At 36.3% G+C, this 27149-nt stretch overlaps 1 protein-coding gene across 1 annotated transcript in view; it reads left to right on the top strand.

Moving 5' to 3' along the window:
* cdh2.L (cadherin 2 L homeolog) overlaps nucleotides 1–27149 on the top strand; it is a 153368-nt gene that overhangs the window by 91576 nt on the left and 34643 nt on the right. Inside the window, 1 exon segment of the mRNA NM_001172236.1 lies at nucleotides 19426–19652. Coding sequence (NP_001165707.1) covers nucleotides 19426–19652 — 227 coding nt within the window.

Genomic DNA, 27149 nt, shown 5'->3' with positions numbered 1-27149 from the left:
CTCCTGGAGTTAGCTGACAGTAATAACAGAGAGCCACTTTAGTAATTGATCACTCCCTTCAAATTGAATCTGAGCAGATGACTTTGCAGCCTGGTGCGGTGCGCATGGTGATGCATAGCCGTTCATACAAAATATGTTAACACATTTGTTTCAGGCTTCTCATAAATCTGACAGAAAAAAATACAAATCCCTGCAATCCTGAAAACTGTGTTGGTAGAGCTGTTCAGAAAACATTAATATTTATATTTTTAAAGGAAAGCTTCCAAATCCTTAAGTGCTTCAAAGAGAGGGGGAGTTTTTTTTTAGATGGTAACGTTCACAATTCTCTTAAATATTTGCCGCTTTTCCCGAAGTAACAGTGGGAAAATGTGTGTAATTGTTGCGTGTTATGCCCTGAATTATGATAGCCTTATTAGAGCTTAGTTATGGGGCCTGTGTCATTCGCTTTCTGCACTCCTTATTTCTGAAGCTCCCGTCTGGAATATATTAGATGAATTTAAGCAGCATTTGTCTTGCAATAGACGTGCTCTGTTTGTTTAGCGCATTACTTCCGTTGTCAAAACACATTTTTTCATTGCACTTCAGATTGAATTATATACATGGGGCAAATGAAAATGTCATCACAATCTTCCTTTTTCACCACTTTATATCTCTTTTGTTTCCCTCCGCTTTTCTCTCTTTAACAGAATGCATCTTTATAAGGCGTTTGCATCTAACGGCCATGGCCTCTCCAAATAAACAATAAACGCTCATTTTTTTTCACAGTATCTCTTTCCCGGAGGGTAAAATTGAGTCAATCCACAGAGAAATATTCTCCCTACATAGATTTCACTGAAATATGGTATTTTTAGCTGTTTTAAATGATTCAGACCTAAATAACTGTGCTAGAGGGGTAACTGCCATTCAGACGTAGTTACTCTGCATGTGGAAGTGCAAGTAACATATATTTAAGCAGTAAGTGACTTCCCTGTAGTTGGGCTGGAATTAATTGGCAGTTGTAAACTTGCATAAACCTCATAAATATATAATTTAAACTTTAAATGGAAAACATGCATTATTTCCAAGTAAGGTTTTCGTGCACTTCATTTTCCCATAAATATTCAGGAAGGCATGCTGGCGTAGGTTATTCCTGTGCAGGGAGCCTTATTTAACTTCATGTTATATTGAGTGGGAACAGCTATTAGTGCTGGGAAGGGCTAACCTTGACAAAGCACCCTTATGAAAGCGCCCTCCAGTGGCCCTTTAAAGCTTCACCTTCCAAACACTTTTTTCACTTCAGTTGTTTTCAGATTCATCCCCAGAAATAAAGACTTTTTTTTAATTACCGTCCATTATTAATGTTTTACTGTTTTTCCAAAATCTAAAGCTGGCCATAGATGTTGAGATTTTTAAAAGATCAGATCCTCATCGTGAGACCACGATTTTCTCGGAACTATCGTACAAATTGACCATCAACTAAAAAGACCAATTTGCCAGGAAAACAAAGGGGAGCTGCCTGCTTGGCCCTGCAAACATAGAGAGATTGCACTGGGACCGACAAAGATTTTTTTTTTGACCTGGCCGATCAATTTCCTGACAGATGTCGGACGAAAAATCCTAAGATGTACGATCGTTCGAATCCCACTAACCGCACGATAATTTCGAAGGATTGGTCGGACTTCCCTAAAATCGGTCGTTCAGCAAGAAGAATCGTCGCGTCTATGGGGAGCTTAAGTTTAAAGTTGAAATATCCCTGTCTCTGGTGCTTGAGTCTGGCAGCTGCCTGTAATGAAACCCAGAGATTCCGCTCAGCAGGGACAAAGATAAGAAATGTATCAACTAAATGTATCCATTTAGAACAATTTACAGAGTTGGCGACCCCAGAGCAGCGTTAGAAGCTGAAAAATGACACTTTACACTTCAATATTAAAAAACGATGACACATAGAAAATAGAAAGTAATTGGAAAAAGTCGTTATTTCTGGTGATCTATCTGAAAACAACTAGTTGTTTCAAGGTGCACAACCACTTTAAAGGAGAACTTAACCCTAAATATGAATATGGGTAAAGCTGCCATGTTTTATATACTGAACTTATTGCACCAATGTCAAGTTTCAGCTTCTCAATATCAGCAATGATCCAGGACATCAAACTTGTCACAGGGTTTCACCATCTTGGAAAGTGTCTGTGACACTCACATGCTCAGTGGGCTCTGAGCTTAGAGGTTGTCGGAAATTATCAAGCAAACAATGAGGTTTGTCTGTAATATAAGATACAAGGCTGATTATTAAATTCTGATGCTAATTGCACTGGTTTCTGTGCTGTCATGTAGTAATTATCTGTATTAATTACTAGCCAGTCTTATATTGTGACATTTATAGTCTGTGTGTATTGTGTATTGTGAGTGGGTCCCTAAACTCAGTACGTGACAGCAGCACAGAGCATGTGCAGTAAATCAGCAGAAAAGAAGATGGGGAGCTACTGGGGCATCGTTGGAGACACAGATCTTTACTGCTAAAGGGCTGTTGTTGCCTTGGGCACAGAAGCCCAACAACATATCTAGGTTACCTCTTTAGTTAAGCTTTAGTTCTCCTTTAATGTCAGGAGCAAAGGTGCTTTGGTTTTAGAGGCTCTTTTCATTCATGAAAGCTGAGGAACATTAATTCTTCATTTGCATTAGACAGTAATAATTTACTGTTTTACTTGCCATCATGGACTGTGACCTAGTTGCTAATGGAGTATGACTCTAGCAACAAAGCACTGGCTTGCCCTGCATCTGGATAGCCATTATCTATCTCGGACAGCATTTCTTTTTGTTTTCCTAAGAATAAAAAGCAGCATGTTTGTTATTGCCCTGAAGCAATGATAGACAATCAGTAACCCTCCAGCGGTTGTTGAGCTGCATCTCCCAGCATCACAGCCTGCCCCGGGGCTTATTTTACACTAGCTTATATGTTGTTGCTGTATCACCTCTGCCTCTCAGGATGTTTGGGTAGATGCTCACCAGTGACTTCAAAAATGCTCTTCATTTACTTTGCCGGGAGAGAGTCCAAGGCATTTTTGGCTTGTTTCTAGCCTTAGCAGTAAATTTCCTTGTGTTAACATAAACCCAAAACCAAGTTTGCCTGTCTTCAAATTAAAAACATTAAACATATACTGTACTTGTACGTATTTATGATGCTGCATGTAATAAAAATCAAAAATGCCACTGTGTGTTCATCTCATTAGTGCAGTATCTGGTGTTTATGTTAATACGGATTTGTGGTTAGCTTGAGGCAAGTCATTTAAGACCAGCGGTGAAACTGGAACACTTTGCAGTGATTACATTCACATCTATAGGGCAGGATGTTAATAAATTTACTGTATATAGGCCCAAAAAGCTAAACAGGTCACTGCACCACTTTGAATGCCATTCTGCAGGTTTTAACAGTGTGTATTTCAGGTTTTATTAGTTTGCCCACTGACACCGGCTGGCGAGATACCCTTGCGCACACTGAGATGCAGACGGATTGTGTGCTTCTGCCTCAGGGGTTTGGCACTTGCAGCCAGTCAGTTGACACAATTACTGCCGCAAACCATTTGATTCTTGGCAGAGAGGATAACTGGCAGAGTAATCACAGCATTTAAATACAAACACACTGATAGGTGTCTGATTTAAGGTAACATCATGCAATCAACTAATATCTAGGGGCAGATATGAATGCCCCACCACTACCCCTGTGCTTGGGACTCATTTGCTGCATTGTCTGGATGGCACGTTGGAAAATATGCAGGTGATGGGTATGGGAGCCTTTTTGTGGAAATCATAAACAACTGATATTCCTGATATATAAGCGTCGGACAAGGTTTCAAGGTCCGGTTTTTTTATAAGCACTCCAGGCACACATATATCAGTGAACCAAAGTATGGCAGACACAGGGCCACAGCAGAATGTAGCTGCTGGTGAGGTTTAATGCCACAACATGTTTCGAGCGATACGCTTTTATCAAGATGTAAAGGTAATTCTAAGGAAAGGCACTGACTCTTCTGTAGTACGCACATCAAAAAACAGAGCCTTACTTGGTGTTAAATTGATATAAGTAGCCCAATATTTACTAATCGGTCTTTAGATTACAGATTTTCCCACAACTTTAGCTTCTTCGTCTTTTGGGCACTTATTTTAAAATTCAATGAAAAATTAAAACGCCCGTATTAAAGCATGATGCTGGCCAATTAAACTGTACACTTAGATGCTTCAAGATTATTAAACTAAAACAGTATTGATCTTGGTATCAGTCAATAAAACCTTTCATTTAACAAAACAATGGCTGCCCTGGGATCCCTTTAAAAATATATATATATATATATGAATAAATAAATATATATATATATATATATATATAAATAAATATATATATATATATATATATATAAAGAGAAGTGTCCGCAATCTTACTCCTTGCTTCATGGGTGCACGGTTAGATGTGTGTATAATCAAGAGGAACCAGTCCAATCAAGTTTGTTTCAATGTGCTTTGTCTTTATCTTACTTCATGCTGCATCCAATGTTTCGATAAAGGATAAAGTAAGAAACAGTAAAATAAAGACAAAGCACATTGAAAGGATTCGCTGGCCAGCTGCTCCACTTCTCTTTTGCAGGCAGGGGCAGATTTTGGCGCGAAATGCAAAATGGAATTAGGTCTAAAATCGTCTGGCCCTGGCCTAAGGCTTTAGCACAGTGATCCCCAACCAGTAGCTCGTGAGCAACATGTTCCTCTCCAGCCCCTAGGATGTTGTTCTTAGTGTCCTCAAAGCAGGTGCTTATTTTTAAATTCTTGGCTTAGAAGCAAGTTTTGGTTTCATACAAACCAGGTGCACTGCCAAACAGAGCCTCAATGTAGATTGACAATCCACATAGGGGGCTACCAAATGGTGAATAACAGCACTTATTTAACACCCCAAGATACAATTTTCTGCTTGTGCTGCTCCCCAACTCCTTTTACTTCTAAATGTTGCTCATGGGTTCAAAAGGTTGGGGATCCCTGCTTTAGCACATGGGGCCTCATGTTCAGCACAATCATCTAAGAGAGATTAATTACCTGCAGTTGCTGTCTACATGAATTTTCAGCACAATTTAGCCCGATTTGCAAAAAAGTGCAAGTGTTAATTTTGCATCAAGGGCTTCTCCTGTTTCGGATGCAATGAAGCTGGAATTATGGGAAGAAATGCTGCAGTTTGGGTTAAAAAACAAGCATGGCGGTTTGTCCAGAATTGCGCATTGCACGCTGCACTTGTGACAAGTAGTTACAGTGAAATCATCAATTATTTATTTTTTAGAGCCATTTCAAGCTCTCGGTGTACAGCTGGGCTATGTTACCGGGAGAAAAATCAATCAAAATTCAGTTAACCCACTGGCCAATCAACCCAAATGGTTGTTGGCTAGTTTTTCTTCTTTGATGTTGCCCAGCCCACCAGGCATTACTGTACATTTACAAGCTCTCTTCCCAGATAAAACATATTGTGAAAGATGGATGATTTTAGGAAACCTGGGCCTGTGATGTATTACTCTCATTGGCTGTTTGGCTTCTTCTGACAGCCAGCAAGTTAAAAAATGTAAAAAAAAAAAAAATCAAATTAAGTTCTGAGCATCCCTCAAGATTCCTCTGTTCAAATTACAGTTGAATCAACCCTTGAGACATACAAGGAAGGACATCACTGCCCAGTAGAGGTTACAATGTAAGTTAAAATCTTTGTTTTTAGATCAAAATTCGTGACAAAGTCTAATGGCCTTATAAATCTTATTAAATCCTGGCCAATGATGTTTATGAGTATTGGAATTCTAATTCAATATTCCCATCATAGAACTGGGTGCTTTTTGTGCTCCTTTCTAAAAGGCTGCTTTCATCACATTTAATGGACTTAAAGCCCAAAGAGTTAATAGGATTATAGGCCGGGATACAGTGAATTCTTGTCACAAAAGTATGGCTGGCCCCAAACATTTTGTGAGGGTCATGCGTTTCGCCTAAGGTCACGCGAATGCCTCCTGGCATGTGGTTGCAGCAAGAATTGTTTTTAAATGGCTTGCACAATTCATATAATGTATATTACCTACTGTTTTTTTTTGCAACAGAACTCATTTACTAACAGTGGGCAGATTTGCACCAGTGCAATAGCGCATGGCAAACAGCCAGATTTTTGCATTTTGTTTATTTTGCTTGTGCAAGAAATACTCGTAGCACTTGTATGAACTGTTCACGTGCTGCATCCCGTTTTTTTCTCTCTGCATGAAGTATGGCAGTCTTTTCCCTATTAGCAGTTTATGTGTATGGATTCTTCTTACCATCATCTATCATCCTGCCTGAGTATGATGGGGTCCTTAGATTGTAAGCTCCACTGGGAAAGGGACTGGTGTGAATGATGAACAGTCTCTGTAAAGTGCTGGGTAAACATGTCAGCATCATATAAAGGATAATAAATAAATGTTCATCCCTCTCCAAAAACAGTGCACCATTGAATAACTCAATCAAGGTTTTCCCCCAGTGGACCCTTTTTGATATTTCTCTTTATTACTTGGTAATGAAATTAAATTTTGGCAAGCAGGACACAGTAGAAAACTGCAACTTTAAGCTAAATGTTGCCAATATTAGACACAAACTCTTGCTTTTCTACATACATTATTTACTTTCCTTACCTATATAATAGCTAGCTTCAAGTCAGATTCCGTTTTATGAAATAGAAAATATAAACTTTTCCGATTCATAGAAACAATGTGAATTATGGACTGAGCCTGATAAACACACCTTTAGGTATGGGATCTGTAAATCTGAAATACAGCCATCGCCCAGGATTCAGCGGAATCGTTCAAGAAGCATTTGGGATATGGAGGAATCCTAAAATAGAGGATTTTTGTGCATCTCTTGATAAAACAGTAATTTGTACTTTATGGCAACTAATCTGCTTAAAGGAACTGTAACACCTAAAAAATGTTTTCAAGTTATTAAAAATAAATTGCACTGTTGTTCTGCACTGGTAAAACTGATGTGCTTCATTCAGAAACTCTACTTTATTTTATATAAACAAGCTGCTGTGTAGCCATGTGGGCAGCCATTCAAAGCTGGAAAAGGAGAGAAGGCACAGGATAAACAGCAGATAACGGATAAGCTCTTTAGTATACAATAGACTTCTTCAGAACGTATCTGTTATCTGAATGGCTGCCCCCATGGCTACCTAAACTAGATATAACTATATTATATAAACTACAGTAGTCTTTCTGAAGCAAACACACCAGATTTACCAGTGCAGGGCAACAGTACATTATATTGTCATCCATTTTAAACACTTTTATGTTTTGGTGTTTCTGTTCCTTTAAATCCTGTAATGTTGTTTATTTATGTAATATTTAAATGTTTGTGGCAGAGGTTTGGAGATCATTTTAAATAGACCCCTTATCTGGAAACCATAAGGTCCCAAGAATTCTGAATAATAGATTGCAGAACCTTTATTTACCTATGAAAAGGAGTTAATGTAATGCTTGCAAGTATTGTAGCAGAGGTCAGCAAAAATGATCTGAAGAAGCCTTAGCGATTTAAGTATATAGTGCTGTGACATTTGTAGTTTATGAATAATTCTTTGTAAACAATACTGTTGATGATGCACTCACACATTTTGTGCAGACAGGTATAAATACAGTAAATCCATTGTATAAAATTGCTCCTTCTTTAAACTAATCTGGACAAGGACAGAAAATGATTCTAAAAATCCCCACTATTGCTTTCCTTCAAACTCTACAGTACTGCGCTGCATTCAAATTGAACATCCTCAAACATTCTAAGCATATTTTGTCAACAACGAAAATGTTTTGATTTTTCTTTTTAGCTATTTTTGAATATTACATTCCTGACACATAATGGGCCTCAACTAATGTGCGTAAAAGCGCACCCTGCTTGGCGGCTCGCTAACAGAAAGTTATTAATGAGGACTTGTTCTCGCTTTGTAGAAGAATAATGTGTTGCCCCTTGGCAATTTGCTTTATTGTTCTTCTTATATATAGTTCTGTAAAAAGAAAAAAATAGATATTTGTTGCCATTTAGACAGAATTTTCCTCACGGGTAATCATTGTGCTGTATCAGGCAAACTTGTTTTCTTATACGCACTTGGGTGAGCAGGTGAATATTCGGAATTATATCCGTTTCTGTGCCATTTAATAAGAACAAATCTGCTCATTGCATGCACTGAGGGTGGCTTTATTAGTTTATCTAGTCATGTACACTGTCTCAAAGCAATTTCTTTATAAAGCATTTGTGTATGTGTGCGCTTTATTCTCTCTGCAAAGTGCATCCCAAGCAGCAAATTGCTTAAAAATGCTGAACCAATGCTATTAGTGGGTCATTTAAGCAAAAAGAAAATGTATATATAGGTGGAAGAGATGTCTTTTGGTAAAACTGAGTGTTTGAGTCCCCACCTGATGGTATTGATATTGTTATATTTCTTTTAGCATTTAGAATGCACTTTTATATCATGGCATGTGGAGGTTCTAACTTGCTGAAAAATGATGGATTTATTATGCATCCTCATGCTTTCTCCTGCACTACAAGAACATACATCATTATGGATAATGGGAATCACCGTCATCCTTACCCAGAAATAATGTTGAAGTATGTGTAAGGTGCATGAAATGGTACAGATATGGGACCTGTTATCCAGAATGCGCAGAACTTGGGGTTTTCTGATCTTTCTGTAATTTAGATCACCATCTACTATAAAATCATTTAAACATTACATGAATCCAATAGGTTTGTTTTGCCTCCAGTAAAGGTTAAGTATATATTAGGTGGGATCAAGTATAAGGAAGGAAATTTTTTGAAAATGTTGAATTATTTGATTAAAATGAAGCCTATGGGAGATGGACTTCCCATAATTCAGAACTTTCTGGGTTTCCTCATATAGGATCCCATACCTGTGTTGTGTTTGCATATTTTAATAAGAGATATTAGAGAGCTTATTCCAGCTGTTGTTGAATAACAATCACCTTCATGCTTCAAAAAATGAATGGATGTATCTGGTTTTCTCCAATGTCTTCCATGGAGGTCTAGTAACCTAAAGTATCCAATCAGTATGTAGCATTTACTGGTCAGATGTTTAAAATATCATGTTACTATGGATGACTTGACCAGATTGAACTTTGAACCATACCTCCCAACAGTCCCGTTTTTAGAGGGACAGTCCCTCTTTTGGACTGTCTGAACTGAATTGGCTTTTGGCAGATAGCCCAGAACAGCCACAGCTGTAAGATACTTTTGTAACAATTTCAAGATAAGCAAATAAGTAATTGTAACAATATAAGATAACAGGTCCCTTGGGAGAAGTAAGACCCACAGCTTAAAGGGTAATGCACCTTCATTAGCAAAACTGTAATAACTAAAAAAAAACACAGAATTATGTTCCAACTTTCTTAACCTGTCAAATTTTGTAAAATGCACATGGTAATTAGGGGGTCAAAAATGGGCGTGGTCAAAACATTTTGCCGCGCTGAGCACGGCAACTTTTTGTCCCTCTTTTTATTTCCACAATGTTGGGAGGTATGTTTGAACCTTTTATCATATTACCCTTTTTTGGTCAAAATTTTCCCAATATGTCATTGAATGTGTGCCATATGTAGCGCTAAAATGACAAAAACACCAAACTTGATGCTAGATAATATTACCACCCGGAGAGTGGTTTTATGTGAAATTGTCTACTTGGTGGTGTTAGTTTTATTAATATAAGTGATTCTAATTGATGAAGAATTATACATATACAATTATTAATAGTGCTGATAATATAACATGAAAGTAATTGGTAAATGATTAACTGGCAATAATTAATGTAGTAATTAATTTTCATTGTTCATTACTGTATTCATCCTTAACTGTATAAATACAATTGATTGATAATTCACATAAACCATTAATTCTGTCTTTTTTTAATTCTGTCTTTTTCAATAGTTATTGAGTTATTTTTGAGTTTAGAAAATCCACAAGATCTATAGAAAAAAATAGATTTCAGCTTAATTGCACCAAAAAACTAGAAACCTTCCACATTAGCACTGATTGTATAAAGTGGATTTGTCACCCAGACATAAAAAGCTGTATAATAAAAGTCCTTTTCAAATTAAACATTAACAATCCAAACTCTGTTTTTTATTAAAGCATTCATTCCCCTGCTCTCTTCACTGTTTAATTGTGTAGCCAGTGCATGGGGATGGACATCAGGTCACCCATTCTCGTGCACAAACAAGATTCTGAGATGATACTCGGCTTGCCTTAATAACAGTGTCCACAAAATGGCTCCTGCCTGCTTTATATACGTTCCCAGACTGATGAAATCAAGATTCAAATAATGTATACAGTGTAAGTTTATTTTACTTGACTAACATGATAAAATAGGATTTGAAATAATTTTTTTGGGTGATGGGTCCCCTTTAACTATCGCAAGACAAATTAACAATAATGCACTTTTTAAATTTGGGCTCCCAGGGCAATAAGATACATGAATGCATTAAGTTATATAACACAAATTACATGAAAGCAATTTATAGGACATAGAAGGTTTTATAGTACCATAGGCAAAGTAGTAAAGTACTGGAAGAAAGTATCTGATTGGTCACCATGGGTTAGGGCTCTACGGCATACTTTGCACTGCATGGTCACCAGTTAATTAGAATTGTGTTTTGCCTTCTTGCCCAAGGATATATCATGGGATATATAGATGGGAGTTATGGATGTTTGATGAACCAGAAAATGATGTCCTTTGAATTGGTACTTAGGGATGTCACGTCACATGAGACTTGTGTATTATAGCACATAATGGACAGTTTACTTTAATATGTGAGCATATTTGAAATTACTTTTCAAAATGCTAAACTGAACTACAATGTGGCTGAGGATGATAGGAGTTGTTAGTCCTTGGCAACTATGAATTGTATTCTGTCAAAGTACAGACAATGTAAATAGAAGTGATAAGGAGTGATACATTTAGAGCATAACTAATACACAATACAATTCAGTGAACCCCCCACATGTGAAGCCGTTATCTGTGCAAAGCAACCACTTTGTCTGCTGTATATTCCCCCTAGGGAGAAATAGCAACATTCTGAACTAGACAGTAGTATATAGAATATTCCATATATCTTATGTGCTGACATTTTCACGTTGCTTTCAAGAAACACGGTTTATGCACTGTGTCTTTTTTGAGCACTTTTCAAAGAAATCAAGCGAGGTCTTGAACTTGGTCTTGTATTGATTTTTTTTTATTCTTGTCCTTAACGCTACCATTTTAAAGCAGTTATTCCATATAATATTTATTATCCACTTGGCATACAAAACACACTAATGCCTCTGGGCAAAAGAAAGGAATTCTAGGCATTTCAGACAAATCATTTTTACTGAGAAAAGGTATTTGTTTATATGTGTGCGTTGACATTTGTATGTACATGCAAAAACTGATATTACTGAAAATATTGCAATTCATTGGACACTTGGATTTATATTATATTTGATATTATGGACAGACAGAATGTCCAATGTAATAGGCTGGTAATACAAAAGAGGGTGGCAATGAAACATGGTTACTAAACTGATGTGCAGTCAAAGACTAATTAATCCCTGCAGAGTTATCATTTCACTACTTTTTGGAGGTTATTTGGCACAACTGCAGTAAACCTTGGTTATACTTGTTAATATTAAAAAGTATAATAAATTTCAATATTAAACATGGAATAAACTTTTACCTTTGTTTGTAGCAATTATAATATTTGTAGTGTGTCTATATAGTAGAGAATAATATTACTATATAATACACAAAAGCCATGAATATCGTGTAAATTATATCCTTATAAATGGTGACTAGTGATGTCATCAGTTATAAACGGTGAGTAGTGATGTCATTTTTGTCACATGACTCACTAAAACCTGTGTATTATAATAAATAAAGTATCCCTTGTTGGAAAATATGAGGATATTAAAAGTAACCTTGGAGTTCCATGACCTTTATAAAAGCACTCGGCCTTCGGCCTTGTGCGTTTATATGGTCATGGAAATCCTCTGTGACTCATAATATTATATAATATTATATCCTTATATTTTACAATAGGTGGTACTTTATTCACTATATATATCGCATCAAATTCAGCTTGTACCCTTAGGGGCCCATTCATTAAGTTCGAGTGAAGGAATAGAAGAAAAAAAAACTTTGAATTTCGAAGTGTTTTTTTGGCTACTTCGACCATCGAATGGGCTACTTCGACCTTCGACTTCGAATCGAACTAAAAATCGTTCAACTATTCAACCATTTGAAAGTCGAAGTACTGTCTCTTTAAGAAAAAACTTCGACCCCCTAGTTTGCCACCTAAAAGCTACCGAACTCAATGTTAGCCTATGGGGAAGGTCCCCATAGGCTTGGCTAACTTTTTTTGGTCGAAGGATAATCCTTCGATCGTTGGATTAAAATCCTTTGAATTGTTCGATTCAAAGGATTTAATCGTTCGATCGATAATTCCTTTGATCGTTCGATCGAAGTATTTGCACAAAATCATTCTACTTCAATATTCGAAGTCGAAGGATTTTCATTCCCCAGTCGAATATCGAGGGTTAATTAACCCTCGATATTCGACCCTTGATGCATTTGTCCCTTAAAGTCTTCTAGTTGTGCATGTTTAAAGGATAGCCCTTTCCAACCCTAAAATCTCTCATCTTGCACTGTTGTAATTTTTAATTTTAAGAGGCAGATTCTTTTATGATTGGTAAATTTTAAAGCTCAGTAGGATTGTTTGTGAAATGTACTTCCTATATTCCAGAGCTTTTTGGATAAAGGGTTTGCAAATTATAGCTGCCATTACAATTTTTTTGATACAATTTTTGTTGTTTAGTAAATGTATTATATTGGGTTAAAAACAATTCCAATTAGACCGCACTTACTGAGTTGGCCAGTGTATCATGGGGTGCACGTCATGTGGCCTGTTCATCAAGGCTCCACTTTTCCTTTAATTCTCTCCCAGTAGACAGCACTCCAGTTTCATTAAAACCGTCTTTATTGTATGTGGGACAGCAGCATCAAAATACAACGTTTCGAGTGGCACTCCACTCTTTGTCAAGCATTATATTGGGTTAATACACGTTTCTAGGAAGAAACTAGCCAGACTTCCAAGGTTGAAACATATGTTTTTAAAATTACAATGGTTTTTGCCCTTTATATTTTTTTGTTTTTATAGATGACTTCCCTTACTATAAATAAATTACCTTTAACTGATGCTTTATGTACATATAAAAGATCTTGTTTATTGGTATCCAGGGCAGAGCTTGAGAATAAAAGCTATTTTAAGTTTATTTTGCTGACGACCTGAATTTTTTATAAAGTAAATGTTAATATGAAAGAACGAAATAACCCTCAGTGTACAGAGCAGGTACCTATGGGTCTATTTACAGCCCCAGGCAAGGCCTATTACTTTCTGCATTGTAGGTTATACATCAGAAGGTTTGGGTTAAGAGGAATATTTGACAACTCAACTCAACTGTTAATTTTATTTTTTTTATGTTTTTATTCCTTCAGTTATTTACATCTGTACTAGTCATCTGGCTTTATTCATATATTTATCTATAATGGAGGCACCACCATTGCTGTATTCAAAATCGGAGAAAAATAAAGTAAAATTATCCTGATCAGTTTTCAGATCTTCGGATGAATTGGATTTGGTTTGGCTGAACAATTTGGATTTGGCTAAACTATTTATTTCTCTCTCTTTCTTTCTCTCTCTCTCTCCCTCTATCTACATTTGTTTATCCCTTTATTTAACTTTATTGCTGTCTGTCTTAGTATATAGCTGTCTGTCAATTTCTGTATTGCTTTCTATCTGTATATCACTAGCCTTTTGCCTAGATATATATCACAATCTGTCTTTATACCACTGTCTATTTAGCATTGAATGTTATTGATAAGTCTTGGAGCTCAATTCTAGAAAGCCCATATCAAGTGAGAGAGCGACACTAACAGGAATTTTAAATTGATCTTGCTTGTTGGCCCGAGATATTTCTCTATAAATAGATTTCACTGGCAGCTGTGCAAGAGTTCTATTAGCGCCATTCTCCCAAATGCACTATGCAGTATGATATATTTCATTTGTGTACCTTGTAGCAAAGGGTCTGTAACCTTACATATGAGCTAAAGTAATAGAGAAACTAGAGTATATTTTGATGTGTTTAAGCAATACCAATGTTTTCACTCAAGTTGTTATTATGTGGCTAAAATTTGTAGAAATGTAGGAATCTTTAAAGGGATTCTGTAATTATTTTTATGGTGTCGTTTTTATTCCTTAATAACTCTGGAAATAATTCACTCTAGCATATAACATTTCATTCCTGAACCAAAAAGTGTATTTGTTTTTAGTTGTAATAATGGTGTGTAGGAAGTCATTTTGATTGGTCATATGCTTTCAGAAAGAGCCAGTGCTGCACAATCGAACTGCTTTCTGGTAGGTTGTTTCTCCTACTCAAGTAGCTGAAGGTGTTGCAGTGGGACCTGGATTTTAATTATCGAGTACTGTTCTTAGATCTACCAGGGAGCTGTTATCTGGTTACCTTCCCATTGTTCTGTTGTTAGACTGCTGGCGGGAAAGGAAAGGGAGGGAGATGATATTACTTCAAGTTGCAGTGCAGCAGTAAAGAGTGACTGAAGTTTATCAGAGAACAATCACTTGACTGGGGGCTCCTGCGAAACTGACAATATGTCTAGCCCAATGTCAGATTTCAAAATGAAATATTAAAAAATTAGTTTGCAGATTTCAGTGCAGAATTCTGCTGGAGCAACACTATAAACTGATGCGTTTGGAAAATAACATGTCTTCCCATGACAATATCCCTTTAATGTTTTTTCCATGCCCTGTAGAATGCAGAGTAACCCTGAGATGCAAAAAATATAACATTTGTCTCACAGCAATAAAAATGTGTTTCTTCTCTTTATTTTTTTCTTAAATAGTGTTTGTACTGCTTAATGTGGCCTTTGCTTGTAGTTGTCATCAGCCACAAAACAAAACCGGCTGTTAGATGTGGCTATAAAATATAGCCAAACTTAAAGCTCACTTAAAGCTTACAAATTGCCAGTAAACATGTTCTGATTGCTCACATCGTCCTTAGGCATTTTGGAGAGTAATTAACTTGAAGAATGAAATATTGCTTGTGTGTGTAGTAGTAGATTGAGCTCAGCCAGTGTGCTACACACCTAGCCAGTGCCCAGTACTACTGTTTGTTCAATAGAATCCCAAAAAGCAGTTAAAGAGCAGGGAGCTTGCTGCACAACCTGTGCTCTGCCAGAGTAATTTAATTATGGGTAGTTAGACTTCTGTGTAATTTGTTAATGGCCATTGCTTGCAGAAAGAGCATCATTTTGCTAGGGCACCAGCAATTTGATGCATTTTTCGCAGGGTGCTGTCAAATGAAAGAGCGTTTTCATTGAATTTCATATTGTGCTTTAGCCTGGAGGGAGAATACCAATGAGGCAGTAAGCAGTTCTGGGGTTTGGACTTATTAGAATGCATGCAAGAGCAAAAGGCAATAATCCCTCTCGTTTTTTTTAAAGAGCCTGCTATGAAATTGGACATCTTAGATCATGACATACATATTTTGTGTCTCTGTTAAAAACATTTTGACAGTTTTTTCCCCCCTTTCTAATCAGACCATCTCTTTCCTTGTGTTTTCCACTTTCTTTCTTCCAAACAGTCTCATTGTCGCAATTCTCTACTTCATTAGCTGCTGGCATTTCTGGTCTAAGCTGCTTTTTCTGTTCTACATTATGCCTAACGGGCTTTATGTATTCCATGCTTAATGAACTGTTGTCGAAGGATTCTGAAGGGAAACATTTCAGGAAGCAAATAAAACTAAAACCCTTTGTAGCATCTTTTTGCTTCCTCGATGCGCAAATAGTGCTATTTTCTGTTTCTCTAACTTTAGCATATTTTTAGCTCTCCCAATCATTTACCCCCATTTTCCCTGCATTTGCACACACATTTCTGAGCTTTGTGCAAGTGTGACTGTTGAACTGTGAATAATGAGGCTTCCTTTTATAAATAAGAAATGAAATACATGCCTACCTGACAGGCTGCTTTGTACAGAAAATAACCAGGGGTAGAACTGTGCACAGATATACAGTTTAATGAAACATACATGCACAGATATGCTCTAAGCTCTCGCAATCCAGCACAGTGTAAGCTTTCTGAGTATTAAGATTTATGCAGAGCTGGCCAGTTCAGAGCCATGTCTAGGAAAATTAGGATGCGAACTTGGCACATCTAATACACTGAAGAGTATTTGCAAGTTTTGCTTAACTCAGTAACTATGCCGTGATTGTCTAGTGCCCCTGAAAGAATTACTGCTGCCCTGTCACTCTGGTTTCACAATAGTTTCTAACATAAAATTCAGGACGAGACATTTCAAAGCAGAGACAGAACTCCGCAGAAAGCGTGATGCCACCTACCATTAGCTTTGGACAAAATTCTCTTTTGTTAGACATTTTCTTTACCCCAGGGTGTTCTGCTCTTAATTCTCTTTTTTCTCTTCTATGTGTGCATTTATAAACTAATCCAACATCCATATCTGTTCCATTTTATCCTTTATAAAGGACCTTAAAGCCCTGCAGTTGTGAGTATTGCAGTAGATCTCCAGAGAGAGCAGGGAAATAACGGAATCCGTAAGGTACATTTGTGTAGAGGTCATATAGCATAGACAGATAAATGACACAATATCTATCTATCTATCTATCTATCTATCTATCTATCTATCTATCAATCTATCTATCATCTATCTATCTATCTATCTATCTATCTATCTATCATCTATCTATCTATCTATCTATCTATCTATCTATCTATCTATCTATCTATCTATCATCTATCTTTCATCTATCTATCGATCGATCTATCTATCTATCTATCTATCTATCTATCTATCTATCTATCTATCTATCTATCATCTATCTAAGATATATAAAGCCCATATGTCTGATATCACTGTGTTGCAAAACTTCTTTTGTTTTTTTCAGAGCCAGTTTTAGGTCAGACAAGATCCCCCATTTATCCTGGGCCCTCAGGGTAACCTTATTGTACACTAACCGTTCTTAAAATATCACATATCTCAGAGATGTCTAGTCGATGGCACAAAAGCTTTTTCCCAACCATGTTTCTGGGGAGTTCTAGGAGTTGTAACTGAACTATTGCTTGGCAGATGTTCACTGCACTTGTGTGATTTATATGACTTGTGCTTAAGTTGGAGCCTGGCCATCATTTTTTCTATCCTCATCCTAAAATAGTCTACTTATTATAAGAATTTACACCAAAAACCTTTTGTGTGGGAAACTATGATACATGTAAGAAGCTTTTAATCTATGTCATGCAGTAAGCAGTATAACTCATCTGTTCAAAGCCTAAATCAGTTACTTCATCATTTTAATAGTTCTTATTCTGTATTACTTAGACATGCATTAAAAATGAATTATTATTCTGCCTAAGGCAACAAAGGTTAATATGTTGCTTTACCCATCTGCTGTTTTTCAAGACATGTCCTTTGCAGATAGGACCATCATGTGGGGTCAAATAGTTTAGGGAAGGGAAGAATCTGTCTGCAGACACATTGAACTGTCTGTTTCATTATAATATTTACTTGTAAGAACCCTTTGTCGAATGTGAACAGAGATTTTATTCTGGTTGCAAATCAGTAAGTAGAGGAACCAGTCAATTTCCTTTATGAGAAAATTCATTTACTTTAGAAACTGTTTTTTTCTGATTTATTGTGTATCAGAGGTTGCCTACAAATGCACAGTCGCGTTCACTTCCTATATTAAGAATGATAAGTTGTAGTAATATGCTGGAGTAGGCCATTTGGGTAAGTATCCCTTTGCTCATAAAGATTCCAATGCTGTTTATATTGAAGTCATTTAGCTTGAAGGTTCTAGTACCGCTGTCCCCACAATTGTTGCTAATTCCATTAAAGCCTCTGTTTCGAGCTATAGATCAGCTAAAATACTAGAATTGTGCATTGTTCAGCATTTCTATGTGTAGGCCGTAAATACGAGTTCTTAAAACTCTTAAATGCCCATTTGGGTGTTTGTTTCCTGAGAATACAGGATTGAATAATACAAATCTAAAATGTTGTTAATATTTTATAGCGGGTGTTTTAGGTTGCTGAGCCTTATAAAAGCATATATGTAAAGAACAGTTTATCTACACAATACTAACTGTTAATGTGCATATCTAATGGTTTGTTTACTAAAGCAAAGTGAAAAAATCCTTCACAATTCACCAGGTTTTTATCCAGCACTCCAGCATAATTTTGGTAGCACAAAAAATCCTTAACAAATTCATTACTATGGGCAAAAACTGTGCCCATTTGGTAAGTCTGGACATTGTGGAAATATGATTTAGTTGGTTCTAGGAGTAGGAGTGCCTATTGGTGCATATGCACCTGGATTTACTCAAGGCTGGCTTAAATATTAAATTGAGCACCCTTTCACCAAAGTGTCCTTTACCTTATATACTATTGTGCAAAACTAGAACATATTGGCACTAGGTGCAAATATAGAAGAGAGCAAGTAGTCAATCAAGTATTGCGTTATTACAACTCAAAAAGTACAATATGCAAGATGTCTTAAGAAAATAAAGAAAAACATCCTCAAAGCCATGACTAGTGACCAGGCATGAAACACACATCATACTCTCAACCGGTTCATGATCTGATTTTATTTTCTTGTTTACAAGATAGGATGGCTTTGGGAAGGACTGTGAATATATTTGCCCTACTTTCTTCTAAAGGAGAACCAAAGCCTAAAATTGAATATGGCTAAAATGCCATATTTTATATACTGAACTTATTGCACCAGCCTAAAGTTTCAGCTTCTCAAAAGCAGCAACGATCCAGGACTTCAAACTTGTCACAGGGGGTCACCATCTTGGAAAGTGTCTGTGACACTCACATGCTCAGTTGGCTCTGAGCAGCTGTTGAGAAGCTAAGCTTAGGGGTTGTTCTAAATTATCAAGCACAAAATGAGGTTGGCCTGTCATATAAGCTAATGCTACAGGGCTGATTATTAAATTCTGATGCTAGTTGCACTTGTTTCTTTGCTGCCCTGAAGTAATTATCTGTATTAATTAGTAATCAGCCTTAAATTGGGACATTTATATTCTATGCATACTGCATATTTTGAGTTGATCCCTAAGGTCAGTAAGTGTCAGCAGCACAGAGCATGTGTAGTGAATCAGCAGAGAAGAAGATGAGGAGCTACTGTGCATCTTTGGATACACAGATCCTCACTGCTAAAGGGCTGTGGTTGCCTTGGGATGGTACAGAAGCCCAAAAAATAATATTCAACATTTCTAGTCTACTTATATAGTTGAGCTTTAGTTCTCCTTTATCGAGCTCAGTACTAAATGTATTTTCTTTGTATCTTTCCAGTGAAGTTTACTGACTGCGGTGCTGATAGACGGATACATTATGAAACCAGTAACCCTACAGATTTTCGGATTGATGGCGATGGAATTGTATGTGCCTCAAGAACTTTTGACATTTCTCCAGAGCAGGCAGAATTTTTAGTGTATGCACAAGATGAAGATACCAGAGAACTGTGGCATGTGACGGTGAAAATAACTTTAAGGCCACGGCATGTTCAAGATTTGCACCAGGTATGGCATACAGCTTATTTTTGTCATACACTACAATACAAATGAGTTAATTGTTATAAAGATACCAATGTATCAATACAATTCATTGAAGGCCAGTTACAGTAAGATTTTAGAGGAACACCCAGATGCACTCCTAGATATCCCTGAAAGTACAGCATGCAGGTAAATAACGTCGAGATTTGGGGTGGTATTCCTAGATTTTTCTTTGATGAACGACTGATATTAGTGCAATCCAACCAACCTGTCAAATTATCGTGAGGTAACGATTTTTCATCCGACATCGGTCAGAAAATTGATCGGACAGGTTAGAAAATTTTCATTGCCCACAGTGAAATCTATCTATTGTCCAATTGTTTGCAGGGCCAAGCAGGCAGCTAACCTCAGTTTTCCTAGCTTCAACTAGACAACATCGCTTGAAATGGTCTTATTAGTTGAAAAATCGTACATTTAAACAATAGTTTCAAGATAAGCTTGGTCTTACGATATAATGAAAAGATCTTTTAAAAATCCTAACATCTATGGCCAGCTTTATACAATGTTTACCTATATCTCTACACCAGGGGTGCCCAAAAGTTAGATCAGGATCTGTCAGAAGATCTTTAGCTGGGGATCAGTTGATCTCAAGACACTGTCAACAAACAGCTTGACTAAATCACCCTCATATTTCATTTGTTTCATTCAGATATTTACATAATCTACATCTACGTTACATAATAAATAGTTGTTTGTTAAATATTCATTTTTCATAAATTATTTATATCAAAGGTATAAATCAATATTTAAGTAATATTTTCCATGGAACAGAATGCTAACAAAGCTTTTATGGATGTAGATCATAATGGGAAATCATGACTAAAAGTAGACCTCGCATTAGCACTCCTGCTGTAAACCAAGGGGGAACCTGACCAATTTCCACAACCACACACCAAATTCATATCAAGTACTTTCTAATTTCTAATTATATGAAATAACTGTGTATGTTCATAAAATTAACTACTATGTTTATTTTCAAGTTTTAATCTTCAATACAGTCTGGAAACAAACTGTACAAAAAAGTTTGAAATGCCAGGAAAATATTGAAAAATATTATATAATACAGGTATGGGACCTGGTATCCAGAATGCAAAATGAATCTTTCCATAATTTGGATATCCATATGTTGTCTACTAAAAAAATCATTAAAACATTAAATAAAGCCAATAGGATTATTTTGCCGCCAATATTGATTAGTTACCATCAAGTACAAGATCGTGTTTTGCTATTAAAGAAAAGGGAAATCATTTTTAAAAATTAAAATTATTTAGTTAAAATGGTGTCTATGGGAGATTAGTGTAATTCGGAGCTTTTTGGATACCAGGTTTCCAGATAATGGATCCTATACCTGTCTCTGGTGCCTATTTTTTTTTATCAAAAAAAAAAAATCTAGAGCATATGCATGTGATCAATACTGGATGTGTTATTGAGGGTTTTATAACAAAGCTTTAGTTTGTGCACAAGAGTTCAATTTAAATTAATTGTTATCTGGATATATAAATGAATTCAAATGGTAACAAACAGCCTTTTAAGTGGTGTTGATTGGAAATAACAAAACAAATAAGAATAGCTCAGCTAATTAATGCTTTCAGGCTTGTTATATGCTGAGATTACCAGTTGCTAATTAGCTCTGCTAGCTAGACATTGGTCATCATTGATTTTCTACAAGTTATCTCATGCAATGTGGCTAATGTAATGTTTAGCTGCAATATATTTATCGCGTAGCAGGCATTCTTGTGAACGCCACATGTAACTGATTATGTTAAAACTCCCCTATGACTGGAATATACCTTTACCACCATTTGTCACACGCTTAAAGGGGAACTATCTGCTCAGGATTTTCCCATTTCTTCGTAATACACTTAACACAGTCTTGAAAGGACATTATCATTTAAATTGTTTTATATATATATGCAGTTTCATTGTGCATAAAGTGATGAGAAGTTCTGAAAAAAGTAATTTACTTACATATTTCAAATTTTATAATCACTTTCACGCGGCGGCACAGAGAAGCTTATTTCCTCAGACTTAGATTGCAGAACAGGAGTCATAATAGAGACTCAAGTATTCTGTAATTTACAGCATTGGTGGCATAGAATCTGCAAAAATTTGCTTTTAAGAGAAATAAATCCATCCCCTTTTTTAACAGAAATTCCCAAGCCTTTACCCTCACCCCCAGTGAACCTGAGTACAATAAGTCATATAGTCAGTTTCTGCTCTGAAATTGCCCCACAGGTTTGACATTAACGGGGTAATGTAATAAAAGTCTCAAAGAGCAAAACAATTCGCAGCAATAAGAATAAAAATCCCAAATCTTGCCTTAAACTGTTATTGCATTGCGAATTTTAATTGCGCATTGCAAATTTTAATTGCGCACTCTTAAGAAGTGCTTGAAGGTGTCCTAATCTTATGGAGAAAACATAACGACTTTTTCAGTAAGTTTCAGAGTTCTATTATATTTACTGTGCATTGGTGCAAACTATAAAATTCGCAAATGGTCTTCCAAAGTAGGAAATGGTCGCTAAACAGTTTCCGGGTTTGCAAAAGCAATATTAAATACACGTAAAGCAAAATAGTTTTTCTATTACCGACTTTTATTACATTCCCCCTTAATTTTTGTTCTCTTCTGGATTAGTGTGATATAGAAGCATATTCATGCATAGACATTTTCCAGTGATTTTACAATTTGAGTGTGTTACCTGCAGCAATTCACAGCACCTACAGTGGCAAGTGAGTTGAATTTGAATTTTGTCCCAGACACAAAATGCATATAATAATAAAACAGAACCTTGCTGCATGATTCCATATAAGTGCAGTTTTAAGGCCTTGGTGTGCCCTAGAAAAAGATCCAGATGGTGGAATAATAATCAAGACATAAAGTGATGCCCCCTCCAAAACTAAATAGTTTACAATAATATGTGCTATTTTCATGGAAAAGTAGAACCTTTTTAATAACAGTATGCCCTTAATAGAGAGGTCAGGGGCCCAAACAGCCTTAGCAGAATTTCATAGAACAAAAAAGGCCATAGATCAGCAGAAATCAGAACAACAAGGTCATCATCAGAAGGTCATGTATCCATTATTTCCTACTGCTGGAGTCCTTTATGGGTTAATACACATTGGGCTATATGTTTATTATGGCTTTACTATTTTTCGATCAATAAACTTATATTATTTTGATTTTGTAACAGCAAGGAGATCGTTCTTTCACTCTGCCAATACCAGAATAGATTTGTTAGTGCCTCAATCCTCAATAAAGGGTTACCGCAATCCCATATTAATCCATGAAATAGTAGTTAGAGGAGAGCACTCGTAGAAGCTTCAAGGGCCATGCCTGAAACATGTCGTGTGATTTGTAGTCAATAATAAAATGTTTTAGCAGTATCTGCTTCTACGAGTGCTCTCCTCTAACTACTATTTCATGGATTAATTTGATTTTATTTTGTTGTTATAAGGCCTGGTGCTCCACATTATGGATACATTTCTTATTGGAAGAAAACAGTGTTCCAAAATGTTCTGGATAATTGATCACCTACCTGTAATAACAAAAACCTCTTGTCAATAGAAATGGGAGTTCTAGGTTGATTAATCTGTCTTGATACTGTACATGCGCAAATTACAGGCATTAATAGATTTTTATGTCCAGATAGACCAGCTGCAATCCAATACTTGACCATATTACACACGTTAGCTTTATCCCATATCTTTCACTATAGATTGTTTACTTCCACAACACTACTGCATAGCAAGTTCTCAACCGAATAGATTTCAAATATATGTAAATAGAACAGAACAACAATACAATTCCTGTATATAAATCAGGAAACCCATTAAAAAGGGGTTTGTGGTTAGCCATAATACCCATTGTCAGGCATTACTATATTGCTTCCTATATCGCCATAATACAAACACTTATTAACTGCAAATTGGGACAAATGTTACAGCTTACAGATAAAATACTGAGAATCCTCACCTGCAAATATGTCCCACGTCTTTTTTTCCCTACATGACAGTAAATGAAAAATCACTATTTAACTATATCTGAAAACAGGAGGGTGGTAACTATGTGATAAAAGTGTTACTTTGACATAGTCGAATTAATTCTGTTTAAGTTAAATAGAGGTGCACATTTCCTTTTCATGGATGGCTGGCTTATCATGGAGCTAACATACCATATGGAAATGCTCCAGCTTTTTTAACTGCATAAAATAGATGAAGTACCTTACTGCTTATTATGAATGGGTTTGCCAAGTGGTGCCAGGGTTATGTGATTACAGGTTTCCATGGCAGGGTTTTCCCTTGTCAGTTTTAATAAAAATAAAAACTCCTTGTTATTTAATAATGTAGGCGTGTTTGTGTTTTTTCTAAGCACATCAACGCAAGTAAGAGCTGGCTTATTTATAAAAGTGAAATAAAGAAGACTTTCCTTCTCCTTTAGTAAACCTGCATTATGTTTCACACCACTTTACACTTGGCGAAATCCACAGAAATCAATAAAAAACAATTTTACAAAACACAGGATAAGAATATGGCCATAATAAGGCAGGATTTTCTAATGCATGTTTTACAAAATTAACGACGAATACCCAGTTTTTAACACCACTTACTGCTATTTAAATGTGGAGATATAAATTGTATTTTATAGCTGTGTTTTTAAAGCTCTTATAAATAGGTCCCAGTATAGAGATGTTTATATGTGTATCCCAAGATACTTTAAAGTAAGAATTTCATGCTGTGAAAAATGTTCTCTTTAATACTGTTTAAAATCAATAACGGATTTTGTCCATTTATCTGGCATCGTCCATGCCGTGAAAGCAAATTTGTCTTAAAGATTCATACAGTCTATATCAGTGAGCTGTAGGAAATCCCTCCTGCCATTTCGTTAATTACTTTAGTATAACATATGCAGTTCCCGTAGCCATATATCCCATTTCAAAAATTATTTTTTTTAAAGCAGACAAAAGTTTTCTTATAAAAAAAAAGTGTGACACAGCAGTGAAGGAAAACAGAAGGTAATGTTGACATCCAAAAAAGATTAATAGGCGGTGAGCAAAGTGGGTCATCTAGAGCATCCATCAAGCATGACATAGGTTTAAAATAATTACAGAATTAATTCTGTAGGATTTAATAGGGTCATAAATATTGGAGACATTCTTTACCAGTATATATTAAATGTGCCTAGGAACTCATATGACATTTTTTTTGCATGTATTGTGGAATCTAATATTGAAAAACTCTTTCTGTTCAGCCATTCACCAGCAAACATGGGCTCTTACAAGTAATACATGCACTGGCATATTAATTGTAGTCTGTACATCTTTCAGAGTGTTTTTCTAATGCTGTTATTCTTTAATTCTTATTTAAGAATTAAATGGGCTAAGGCATTGTATCTCTACTGGGGTGAAAATCTGTGTCAATGTGAAAGAGATACAGAAAAGAAGCACATGCTTTCAAAAAGGCTCTATGAGTTGACTAACCCTCTGGATACAATTGTTATCCTATTCATTATAATGAAAGAAGTCCCTGTAAAGTTGTTTTAAAAAGATCTGCTCAGTAGCCAAGATAGGATATGAGGGGCCTTTTGATAGCCTCTCATTTTTTCAAGTAACTTATTCCAAACAATCTCATAGGCACCAATAATTTAGAGTTTATTCATTGTGTTGTGTTACTCACGAAAAATCCAAGTATTTCGAGGGTAGTTTCATTAAAAAATATGCCCCGAAGCTGCTAAAAGCCTGAATTCCAAAATACACCAGCTAAAACCTGTAGAGGTCATGAAGAAGTCAATGGCAGAGGTTGGGTTTTTTACAAAAATAGACCAATTCTCGATATTTGAGGGTTATTTGAGGGTTTTTTAGCCGATAACTTGATCAATTCAAGCCCCCCCCCCATTGCATTCATTCTAGCTTTTTACTAGGGATGCACCGAATCCAGGATTCGGTTCGGGATTCGGCCAGGATTCAGCCTTTTTCAGCAGGATTCGGATTCGGCCGAATCCTTCTGCCTGGCCGAACCGAATCCGAATCCTAATTTGCATATGCAAATTAGGGGCGGGAAGGAAATTGTGTGACTTTTTGTCAGAAAACAAGGAAGTAGAAAATGTGTTTCCCTTCCCACCCCTAATTTGCATATGCAAATTAGGGTTCGGATTCGGTTCGGTATTCGGCCGAATCTTTTGCAAGGGATTCAGGGTTTTTTTTCTTAAATTAGCAAACTTTCAATTTCTGAGTTTATTTGAGGTTTAAAAAAACCTCATAAACCTCACAATCTCGACCTTTGATAAATTACCCCCTTAATGTGCTTATGCCTGCATGATCTAAGCATGTGAGTGCTTTGGAACATCTCTACTGTTCATGTAAAATTGCAAAGCTCTCATAAAAGCCTTCTAGGTCACTGGCTCGCAGTAGGATGAATGATAAAATATAAAACCAGATCAATTAGTGTCTACTGATTGAGCACCATCATGCTGTCTCTAATGATTCTGCTGGTTGGTGGGCAGTCTCTGAAAACAGAACACTCTGATTCTGCAAGACTCGACTAAAACTATGAGATTCATCCAGGGCCATTTGTAATATAAAATAAAAACTATGATAGTCCTTATAGACTAGGGCGCCCGAAGTTTCCTTGTGAGTGCCATCCCGCCGACGATCTAGATTCTAGCCGACGGAGGCAGTTCGGGGAGATTAGTTGCCCGAAGAAAAGGCGATTTGTTACCAGGCGACAAAAAACTCCTTGAATCTCCATGTATGTCTCTGCCCTAACAAAGGTTCCAAAGAACTGTTGACATTTTCTTTTAAATTAGAAATTGAAAAAGCAGGTTGACCAGTGACAGTGATTTAGTTCATTTATGGTGCTATTGAACTTCATAAAAAATCTTAACATGTGAGGATAGCATCAGACCCTAATTCAGAGTTCTTTGTTCAGCAAAGCGTTGAACAAAAGTTCCTATTTAAGGAATAAATTTAACTTAAACGTAACCTATATCATGGACGGCTATTATGTTTTTAATTTATATAGCCGCAGCATGATAGAAGAAGAGGTGGAGATCATTCACAGCAAGTGAAGCTTACTTATAAGACTACATTCACACACACACTATGGTGAATATTATCAGGATCCAATGAACCTGTCTGTATGTTTTTGAAGAAAGAAGAGAAACCCACACAGAATATTCAGATAGTAGCCAAGTCATGTTACCCATGTGTATGTCATCTTTGCAATAGCCTTTATTTTTGTTTGTTGATTTTTATTTTGCCTTTTGTCAGCTCCTTTCTGGTTGCAGGGCTAATAAAACATAGTTTTCAGTGCTCCTCTCATTCAGTTCCAGACTGCCACTGAGTTTAGCTTCATATATAAATACAAACATCATTTCATAAACGACTGAGAAACTACAAAAAGCTTAGAAAATAAATTACAGCTAATCTTGGAACGTTGCTCTCTGCATTATATTGTGGCTAATGGTAC

The sequence above is a fragment of the Xenopus laevis genome, chromosome 6L, assembly GCF_017654675.1.
Source record: "Xenopus laevis strain J_2021 chromosome 6L, Xenopus_laevis_v10.1, whole genome shotgun sequence".
Classification (NCBI taxonomy): domain Eukaryota; kingdom Metazoa; phylum Chordata; class Amphibia; order Anura; family Pipidae; genus Xenopus; species Xenopus laevis.
The sequence above is the reverse complement of the archived record's forward strand: the minus strand, read 5'-3'. Positions and strand labels throughout refer to the sequence as shown.